The 11,685-nt window shown below is 35.6% G+C and overlaps 1 protein-coding gene across 5 annotated transcripts in view; it reads right to left on the bottom strand.

The window, feature by feature from the left end:
* Nucleotides 1-11,685, bottom strand: part of dync1li1 (dynein, cytoplasmic 1, light intermediate chain 1) — a 91,376-nt gene that overhangs the window by 22,562 nt on the left and 57,129 nt on the right. For all 5 annotated transcript variants that reach the window (XM_069914404.1, XM_069914403.1, XM_069914405.1 and 2 more), the window contains 3 exons: nt 9,685-9,744; nt 8,420-8,464; nt 2,193-2,313 (listed from right to left, as the gene is read on the bottom strand). In XM_069914404.1, the coding sequence (XP_069770505.1) occupies nt 2,193-2,313; nt 8,420-8,464; nt 9,685-9,744 (226 nt within the window). The remainder of the gene's footprint in view (nt 1-2,192; nt 2,314-8,419; nt 8,465-9,684; nt 9,745-11,685) is intronic.

Genomic DNA, 11,685 nt, shown 5'->3' on the forward strand with positions numbered 1-11,685 from the left:
AGGCATGATTAATTTTGTTTAAATACAAGATCATAATACATTGATCAGAATTTAGGACAGATCAACCATCGCTCAATGCGTCACCCAGACACCTCTGGTGGAGGATAGAATCCCCTATTCCCGAGGATGCCTTGTGATGAGGCTGGATATATACATGGATAAGAGGGGGTTGGAGGGTTATGGGCACAGAAGGATATGGTCCTAGTGCATGCAAACTGGATTAATAGTCGGGAGGATCTAGCGGAGTTGTTTGAGTGAACCGGCGTGGACTTGAAGGGCCAAGATGGCCTGTTTCCATGCCATAAACTGTTATATGGTTAATGGTTAACCTCCATGTTGAGTCAATGGTGAAGAAGGTGAATGCAATGTTGACATTTATATCTAGAGGAATAAGATACAAGAGCAGAGATGTGATGTTGAGGCTTTTTAAGGCACTGGTGAGGCCTTGCTTGGAGAACGGGGGGGGGGGGGGTAAAGTTTTGGGCTCCTTATTAATGAAAGGATGTGCTGGCATTGCAGAACATTCACAAGAATGATTGTTGAAATGAAGGGATTAGCATATGAAGAACTTTTGACAGCTCTTGGACTGAACACCTTGGGGTTCAAATGAATGAGGTTGGGGGGGGTTGTAACTCATATAAACATTTCAAATGTTGAAAGGCCTGGACAGAGTAGATGTGACAAAGTTGTTTCCAATGTTGGGAGAGCCAAGGACAAGAGTACACACTTCAGGTTTGAAGCACACCCATTTAAAAAAGAGATGTGGAGAAATTTCTTTAGCCAGAGCGGTAAACATGTGGAATTTGCTACCACAGGTGACTGTGGAGGCCAAAAAAGAATGGTGGTGTAGGAGGATGCCACAACCACTTTGGCTTCAAACAATTCGTCAACCCATTATGTATTGTGTAACACAAGAGAAGCTAAGAAATACAAACCAGCTTACAAACTAGAGGATTGGATTGGTAAGGTACTGAGCAGTTTCAACTTACTGAAGGAAGGGAGCCAGACTGCAGCCAACTGCAGAGTGGATCACTGGAGACATGTGGGAGGCTGTCAGAAGTGCTGTGTAAGAAGGCAGAAGTGCAGCAACTGGGTTGGCCGGGGTGGGGTGTACAACAGTGCTATAGGACTGCTTTGAGACTACAAAGTGGAGCAGTTTCAAGGAGATGGCCACCTACAATGTCAATGTAAACATCAACGAGTAAGCTTAGTGACTGCTACATTACCAAGTGCATCGAGGATGTCATGAATATCAAATGCTGCACAACCAGGGGAAACTATAAACCATGGTTGAAGGCAGAGATGCATGCACCTCTCAGAACTTGTGTTGCTATCTTCAAGGAAGGAGACAAATTGATATTAAGATGGCTGAACTCTCTTGTGCATTCTGAAGGCAAAGATGACAACACGAGACACATGTGGCAAGGGATCAATACAATAATATTTATTTATTTTAATATTTGTATGTCTACTGTACAAATGTATCATTTGTCTGGAGGTGTGCTGTTTGTATGCGTGTTTGCAGTGTTTTGCATCAAGGACTGGAGAACGCTGTTTCGTCAGGTTTTATTGTACTATTGGATGATAAATAAACGTGAACTTGAACTTAAGACAGAGGTTGACAGTCAGTATCTGAATAGTCAGGATATCAAAGGTTATGGGGAGAAGGCAGGGGAGTGGGGTTGAGTAGGAGAATGGATCAGCTCATGATGGAATGGCACTTTACAGGCTGAGTGGACTACTTCTCCTAATATTTTGTGATCTTATCATTTTGTTCCTTTGATTTCAGAACTGCAGCAGGGATATGCCAGATAACTGCAGGCTGGTAAGCTCATGTCAGGAGTAGTGAAATTATTGGAGAAAAGTGACAGGATATCAAAAACAAGAGAGCGTAAGCTTTATAAGTTTTTAAGGGGGATCTGCGAGTTAAGTTCTTTTTCAAACAGAGTGGTTGACGTCTAACATACTATCTGAGGAGATGGCAGAATCAGATACAATGACTATTTTTAAGAGGCATTTAGACAGACACTTAAATAGATAAGATATAGAAGGATATGGTCCTAGTGCATGCAAACTGGATTAGTAGAGACAGGTAAAAATATCGGCATAAATGTAGTGGGCCAAAGGAGCCACTTCTATGCTGTATGAAAATATGACTCAGTTGATCCAAAAACATTTACAGGACAGAGTACCTTTTATATTAGGATCAATCTTTTTGTTTCCTGCAGGAATAGGAGTTACATTAACAACATTGGGACTTCCAGATCGGCTTGGTGTTCTTGGAGAACCTCCAGCCACTCTTGTTGAGGAATCCTGAACGAAAACAAAGCAAGAACTTAGGATTTACAATAAAATGCACAAACAAACCATGCCTAAAGTTAAATACGAAGGTCTAGTAATACACATAAGTGCTGGAGAAACTCATCAGGTCCTGCAGCATCACACGAAACCAAGGTATATAACCAACATTTCGGGCCTGACCCCTTCTTCAAGCTCTTGATGAAGGGTTCAGGGCCCAAAATATTGGCTGTATACCTTTTGTTACTGTGAGGCTGCAGAATCTGCTGAGTTTCTCCAGCACTTATGTGTATTGAACCATACATAAGAGCAGTTATGGAAGAGTTTTCATTTTTCTGGTGAACATATTAGCTTAGAAATTCTGAATAGTTAATTTTTAGATCCTTCCACTTCATTTACTGCTCTAAGTGTCTGTGAAGCCTCAGTTTTAGACATAATTTGAACACCTATTGTGGTAGCAGAGTGCATTGGTTAAATCTCCATTTTCCAGAACGGGCAATATAGGCAGAATAACAGGAGGAATAATAATTACTCTTATTATTGTCCTGAGAGAGAACTAATGGACCATGGAAATCCATGATCAATTTCTTAGAGTTGGGAGCAAAAAAGTGAAAACCGTACACCTTGGGAGAATCGGTTCAGAATATCACAAACCTTGGGAGTCTTATTAGAATTTGGAACTGCGCTCAGTGGGAATAGCCTGGGCAACAGGAATAATTATTGTTACCTGGAATTAATTGTCAGGGTAAAAAATCTCAGGCTGTGGAAATGTGATCATGCATGGAAATATTTAAAAATCTTGTGTAGTTTGGTGCTGGTTTTCCCAGAGACAATCAGAAAATAAGAGCAAATCAAGGAGACTGCAGAGACCAGTGAGGCCTTTCTTTGCAGACAAAAATGACTTGCATCTGCATCCTACAAGGGCAACAATGGATTTATCCATTACCAAGCTGGCATCAGGCACACTTCGCGACAGAAATAATGTACAAGATGATGAGGTAAATTTTAGTCCCGAAATGAGAAATGATTAACACCAAAATAATGATGCCTTCAGACCTTTACAAATTCCTCTTTTCATTAAAATGTTGAATTCTTGCAATATCTTCTTGCATAATACTTGGCTTATTGTGAGTATACTATTTTGAAAATGTATTTACCATTTGTATCAATACAAAAAAGAATAATTCAGTAATACAGTAATTATTGTAAGTCATACAAAATGACACAATATAAAAAATTTTTTTATCTCCAACCTCTTCCCTCTCAAAAGAAAAAGAAAAGAACACCTACTTCATAAATAAAATTATTATCATATATAATTTTTGTAGCTTCTAATTGAGAGGGGTGGGTAAGATGGAGAAGGTGGGTGGAATTTTATTCATAAAATCCATATATGGTTTCCAAATTTTATAAAAGTTTTCAACTCGCTTTCTTAGACTATGTAATTTTTTCTAAAGGTATACAATTTTGCATTTCAATATGCCATGTGCCTAATGTACCACACTTTCAGTTTTCCATGTTACCGCTGTACATTTATTTGCAGTCGCTACTGCTATATTAAAAAAAATTCTTGATATTTGTCCAATTTCAGTTTTGTACCTTTTTCATATATATTCCCAAGTAAAAATATTCTTCGATCTTTTTGTATCGTTATCTTCATAATTTGTCCGAGCAATACACTCAAATCATTCCAAAATCTTTCCATTTTTTCACAGGACCATAGTGAATGTAAACAAGTCCCTATTTCTTTGTTACATCGAAAACACTCATCCGAATAATTAGAATTAAGTCCATTTAATTTATGTGGAGAATAATATAACTGATGAAGAAAATTATATTGAATCATTTGATATCTAGCATTAACTGTATTTGTAACATTCTTGACACAATTTTGACCAAATTTCCTCTTGAATTTGTATATTTAAATATTTCTCCAATCATAATTTTGATTTATACAAATGATTTTCCTTGTAGCTTCTTGTAATTTTATATGCATACGAGTGATAAATTTCTTAATAATAAGTGCATCTGTTATTATATCTTCAAATTGACTTTGTTCTGGGAGTCTCAAATCTGTTCCCAATTTCTTTTTTAAGTACGATTTTAATTGGTAATATGTAAAAATTGTATTATTTGGTATATTATATTTATCTTTTAATTGTTCGAAAGTTAAAAAGATCCTTAAAAAATCTCTTATCCTCTGAACACCTTTACTATACCAATTATCAAATAAATAATTATTCAAAATTAAAGGAATAAGTTGATTTTGTTTTAACAACATTTTTGCTAATTGATAATTTCTCTCCATATGAATCCCATTCCATATTTTCAATATATGTTTTAAAACTGGTACTTCCATATTTCCTTTGAAAAATTCACTATTCCATTTATACAAAATTTGTTCTGGAATAGTTTCTCCAATTTTATTCACTTCAATCTGAACCCAAGCTGTTTTTTCACCCAGTTGTTAACAGGACAAAAATCTCAATTGAGTTGCTTTAAAATAATTATTTTAATTCGGTAATCTTAGTCCTCTCCGATCAAGTTTCTATGTTAATTTTTCAAGACCAACTCTTGACATTTTACCTTTCCAAATAAATTTGCAAATAACTGTATTCAAACCCTCAAAAAAAATTCTGGTACATGAACGGGAAACAATTGAAATAAATATTGTATTCTTGGAAAAATATTCATCTTAATACAATTCACCTGTCCTATTAATGTCATTGGTAAATTTTTCCATCTTCTCAGATTTTCTATCTTTTTCAATAATGAATAATTTAACTTAAACAAATTATTTATATTTCTATTAATTTTTGTTCCTAGATATTTAATTGCATCATTTTACCACTTAAATTTTGTCAATCATTTAAATTGTGAATAATCTATATCCACCACAGGCATCACCTCACTTTTATCAACATTAACTTTATAACCCAATTCTAATCCATATTCTTTTAATCTCATATTCATCTTATTTAATGCTATTCCTGATCTTGTTAAAAATACAATAACATTATCTGCAAACAAACTAATTTTATGTTCTTCATTACCTGTCTCAAATCCTTTGATTTCTTTATCAATTCTAATTATTTCTGCTAATTACTCCATTACTAATGCAAATAAAAAAGGTGACAATGGGAAACCTTGTCCAGAAGACCTTTCTAACAAAAAAGGTTTTGATATTTGTTTATCCATAACCACTTTTGCTTTTGGCTGATCATACAATGCTTTTATCCAATTTACAAAAGAATTTGGAATTTTAAAAGCATTAAGTGTTTCAAACAAAAAAAATCCCATTCCAATCTATCAAATGCTTTCTCTGCAATCGAATGCAACCACCACCACTGGAATCTTTCTGTTTTGCACTACATTTATCAAACTTAAAAATGTAACTATATTATCTGCTGCTCTTCTATTTTTAATAAAACCAGTTTGATCTATATTTATTAATTTTGGTAAAAATTCAACTAACCAATCAGTTAATAATTTTGATAAATTTTGTAATCCGTATTCAATAATGATATAGGTCTGTATGAATAATGTTATAATCCTTTCCTTTCTTCGGAATTACTGTTATTAACGCTGTATTAACAGATTCTGGTTGGTCATGTACCTCTCTCATTTGGTCTAACAGTCCAATTAATACTGGTATTAATAACTCTTTATAAAATTCTGGTGGAAAACCATCTTCACCTAGTGCTTTATTATTCTGTAATGACATCAGAGTCTCATAAACTTCTATTTCATAAAATGTATTAGACAATCTTAACTTTTCATCTTCATCTAACACAGGTAATTTAACTTGTCTCAAATAGTCTTCTATTTTATTATCATCTTTTCAAAGATTTTGAATGATAAAGTTTGGCATAAAATTCCTTAAAATTATCACTTATCTCATGCGTTTTGTAAGCAATCTGACCAGTAGTTTTCTTAGTGGCAGTTATTGTTCTAGAAACTTGGTCAGTCTTTAATTGTCATGCTAATACTTTACGAGCCCTTTTCACCTAATTCATATTTTTGTCGTGATCTCATTATATCCCTGTCCATTCTACAAGTTTGTTTTGTATTAAATCTTAATTTTTTTAATTCTAACACTATTGTATTCTCCTCATTTTTTTGCACTTGTATTTCCTTCTCCAATTTCATTATTTATTTTTCTAACTGATCCACCCTTTTTTTTATATTCTTTCTTTACTTTTGAAGTATAATTTATTTCTTGACTTCTTAATGCCTTCATAGAATCCCATATTGTAAACTTACTCGTTACTGAATCATTATTAGTTTCAAGAAAATTTTTTATCTGTTGTCTCATAAAATCACAAAATTCTTTTTTCTTCAATAATGTATTAAACCTCCACCTATAACCTATATTTTTTCTTCTTCCAACAAAATTGACAAAATTAAAGGTGAATGATCTGAAAGAACTTGCGCTTGATACTCAATTTTTTGCACACTATATTGAAATTGTGTAGAAATTTAAATATCTATTCGTGAATATGTTTTATGTCGAAAAGAGTAAAAAGAATAATCTCTTTCACTTTGGTGAATTCTTCTCCAAATATCCACTAAACCCATGTCTTTCACTAAATCTGTTGCTATTTTATCTCCTGACCTATCCAATTTAGGGTCTAAAGTAAAATTAAAATCCTCCCCCTATTATAACTTTACCCTTGGCATTTGATAATTGCATGAAGATATCTTGTATAACTTTACCATCATCTACATTAGTTGCATATACATTCATTGAAGTCCATTGTTCCGAATAAATCTGACAATTTACCATGACGTATCTTCCTGCTACATCTCCAACTGTATCTACTATTTTCACTGGTAAATTGTCAGTATACTTCTTGTCAATGAGGGGAAAAGGAATTGTCCTGGTCATAACCAATTCAATTATTGACATTCATATCCTTACATATTCAATGAATCATTGGCTAGTGATCAGAAGATAGGAAATTGTGGCCAACTCTGCATCTTTAATCTGCTATGTCTAGTGTTCTTATTTTGTGGAATATAGATTGAATTGGATTAGTGGCATGAACTGAGTATTAGACATACAGATTTCTACCAATTTATTTGAATTTAAACATGACAACTTAATTACATAACAGGTGCCTAACCTTTTATCCGGGATTGTCGGAACCAGGCACCTGCCGTTATTCAGAATCTTCCAGATTTCGGAATCATTTTAAAATGGCGGCCACTTTAAGCTTGCCCACCCAGATCTCGCTGATGTCTATCCCCGAGTCACGCTACCATTTCTCTGCCCAAGTTGCGCTGCCATCTCTCCTCCCCCTCGCTCAGTCACCCTCCTGAGTTGCGCTGCCATCTCTCGCCCAAGTTGTGCTGCCATGTCTTTCTCCCCCCTGCCGCTGTACCGGCACCAGGGCATCGGCCCCCTTCTCAGTTCCCCTGCGCTGGTACAGCGGTTTCAGCTGTGTGGGGGATTATGGGTAGCGATGACGGCTATTGATCACACACTGAGCCACCGCCAGGCCAACGGGATAATCCGTCGCAAGTTGAGTCGGGTACTTATAAAGTAACGATACCACTAATTAGTGACGTGGAATGTGATGGAATACACAGGAGTTGAGTGAGGATCATGTTGGGTTATGCTTGGCGCCAAACTCCACCTTTGATGAGTAGATGTCATCTACCAAAAAAGGTGCTGGTATTTTGGAGGTTGCTGTTTTTGGAATCCTGGATAAAAGTTAGGCACCTGTACAAAAATTGCTCCTTCATAACATTTTACAGTTCGTGTGTTCTTTTGTTTTCAGCACATACTGAACTAAATTGAACACCAAACAGATGGAAGCAACTATTTTCTACATCTTTCTGTCAATGTTAAACAGTCAATAATTGTCTACCCATTTTGACCTGTATTTAAAATTGAGAAAAGTGCCTTTAATGCTCAGTATTTTGACCTTCATATCCGAAATCCCTTCCAAGAACATGTGACTATTTGGATTGTGTTTGAAACTATTCAAACATTCATACTTGGAAGAAAGTAAATTATAAACTTCTAGTGGCTGGAGAATAAATGGTTCTGAAACTGAGATGCATTGATTATCAGAAGCCAAACCCAAATGTGTAAAATTTCAAGATATATACTTACTAATGGTCTTCCAGTTGAAAGAGGTGGCTGTTTTGCTAAGAAAGACTGCAAAGTAAACAATATATATTACAACTTCAGCAATAATCCACAAATTTTGTGTTTATCTAGTTATCAGATTAAAATGAAGTCTTTTTGGTCATCCTGTACAGTCCTTTTCAGTATTAATAACTCACATTTTGGTATAAGAGCAATTTCTGAACCCAAGGAAATATTAAATCTTTGAACAGGTAAAAAAATCTTACTGGTAATATTCCCAACAATAACCAATATTTAGAACAAGCCTAAGAAGGGTGAGTGGAAAACTGAACTTTGTGGTTCAATACCACAAAAATTAGCCTCAATGTCAACCTTAAAAATGAGCAATTTTCATGGTTGATATTGAGCAAATGAGGAATTGTGCATCAACTTATAAGATGTTTTCGAATGTCTTGGAAATCTAATGTTGGGATATTGTCAACTGCAGTACAATTCCGATTATCCATTTCCTAGGGAATTTGGTGGTGTCTGACTGGCTTAGAGTATGTTACTTTTATTAATATCCAATCCATTTTTAATTTACTGAAAAACAGTTGAAGGTACAGCTTAGGATGTACATTTCTCCCTGCAAAAAGTTAAACTATTTACATTTCATTTTAAATCAATCCATAATCAGCACGGTTAGCGCAATCTTATTAGAGTTCCAGTAACCCAAGTTCGAATCTGGTGCTGTATGTAAGGAATTTTTTTAATGTTCTCCCAGTATCTGCATAGGTTTTCTCCAGGTGATCCACTTTTCAGGGTTGTAGGTTAATTGGGGAATTTGGGCGTCATGGCCTTGTGGTCCAGAAGGGCCGGTTTTCATACATTTTGTCTCAATTAAAAAATTAAATTCAATAAATATTGAAAATTTCCAGCTCCATTGTTTTACACCATAGGATATCCTACATTCAGGAATATGCAGACATGTATTGTGCATATGTACCCTTTGTCTGTGCATGTGTTATGTCTGTATGTGCATTTGCACTGTTTTGCATTATGGATTAGAGGGTGCTGTTCTGTCACGTTGTATTAGCTCAATCGGATGATAAATGAGCATGAACTTGTAGGTAAAACTTGGTTTACTCAAATAATACATTACTAATATTGCAAAATATATATGTAATGACTCAGATTTGTTATTGACTGTAACGAGAACTCACTTACTTAACTGGTTGTCACATGATCTAATTAGGTAGTTCAACTCAGTTATAATTTTTTTTAAACCTTTTGAACATAAAATATTTTACCTGCAGTTTCATAAGAAAGACTTGATCATCTTCTGCTAATATTTCTTTTTCATGTACAAACTGCAAAAACAAAAGATGGCTGAAGTCTCTAGTTTGCAGTACATCTCCAAATAATTATTTTTAACATATTCAAAACACCTTGGAAGGATATAATAACTGCAAAATAAGAACAGAAGAACATAATAGGAGCAGGAGTAGGCCATCTGGTCTGTCAAGTCTGCTCTGCTATTCAATATGATCATGGCTGATCATCTCTACCCAACTGCCTTTTCCCCATCTCCCTTAATTCCCCTACTACATAAAAATCTCCAACCTTGTCTTAAATAGATTTACTGAGGTAGCCTCCACTGTTTCAAATGGGCAGTGAGTTCCACAGATTCACCACCCTCTGGGAAAAGCAGTCATTCCTCATCTCCATCCTAAATCTACTACCCTGAATCTTGAGGCTATGTCCCCTAGTTCTGGTCTCCCCCACCAATCGAACAACATACCCACCTCTTTCTAATAGATCCCCTCTCATTCTTCTAAATTCCAACGAGTACAGTCCCAGATGGCAATCTCTCGTCATAGACTAACCCCTTTCTCTGGAATCAACCTGGTGAACCTCCTCTGCATCGCGTCTAAAGCCTGTATATCTGTAAAGGAAATTTGAAATGCATACAGAACTCCTGATGTGGCCTCACCAGTACCTTGTATAGTTGCAGCATAACCTCCCTGCTCCTAAACTTAATCCCCCTAGCAATGAAGGGCAACATTCTATTTCTTCATAGCCTGCTACACCTGCAAACTAAACTTTTGCAATTCATGAACAAGCACTCCCAAGTCCTTCTGTATGGCAGCCTGCTGCAATCACTTGCAAATTAAATACTTTGATTTTTCATTTTCCTTTCAAAGCGGATAACTTCACATTTACCAATACTGTACTCCATCTGCCAGACCCTTGCCATTTACTTGGCCGATCTACATCTCTCCAAAACTCTGTATCCTTTGCACAATTTGCTTTTCCATTAAATTTTAATGTCATCAGTAAACTTAGATACAGAACACTCTGTCCCCTCTTCCAGATCGTTTATGTAGATCATGAATAGTTGTGAGCCCAGCACCGACACCCATGGCATACTGCTTACAATTGCCAACCAGAAGAACACCCTGTAACCTAACTCTCTGCTTTCTATTAGTTAACAAGTCCTCTATCTTTGCCAATACATCATCCCAACTCTATGCATCTTTATCTCATGTACAGGTCTTTTATGTGGCACCTTATCAAGCACCTTCTGGAAATCCAGGTTAAACAAGATCCATCTGCTCCCCTCTATTTACTGCATTCGTTACATCCTCAAAGAGCTCAATAAATTTGTCAAATGGGACCTGCCTTTGCTAAACCATACTGGGTCTGCCTGATGATTAATTTCACTCCAGATGCTTAATTATTTATTCTTTAATGACAGCTTCAAGAATTTTCCCCAACTACAGATGATGAACTAAATGGCAAATAGATCCCTGCTTTTTGCCTACATCCTTTTTTGAATAGTAGTGTGACATTTGCTGTCTTCCAGTTCACTGGGACCAGTCCAAAGAATTTTGGTAAATTATCACTAAAGCCTTAACTATAAATTCTGCCATTTTTTTCAGTACCATTAGGACCATTCTATTATCTATTTTTAAACCCTTAAGTTTTCTGAGTACTACTTCTTTAGTGACAGCTATAACATCCGGTTCTTCACCTCCCACCACATACATGAAATTGGTTTTTGGCATGTTCGATGTGTCCTCTGCCATGAAGACCAAATCAAAATAATAATTCGAAGCCTCAGTCAGAAGCCTATTGAAGCCTCATTACCCAATATCAATTCCCTCTTCTCAACTTCCAAGGGACCAACCTTCACTTTAGCCACCCTTTTGTGCTTTATATAATTATAAAAGATTTTACTGTCCATTTTTATATTTTATGCTAATCTTTTCTCATAGTCTACTTTCCCTCTCTTTATTGCTTGTTCATGG

This window comes from Narcine bancroftii, chromosome 1 (assembly GCF_036971445.1).
Source record: "Narcine bancroftii isolate sNarBan1 chromosome 1, sNarBan1.hap1, whole genome shotgun sequence".
NCBI lineage: Eukaryota > Metazoa > Chordata > Chondrichthyes > Torpediniformes > Narcinidae > Narcine > Narcine bancroftii.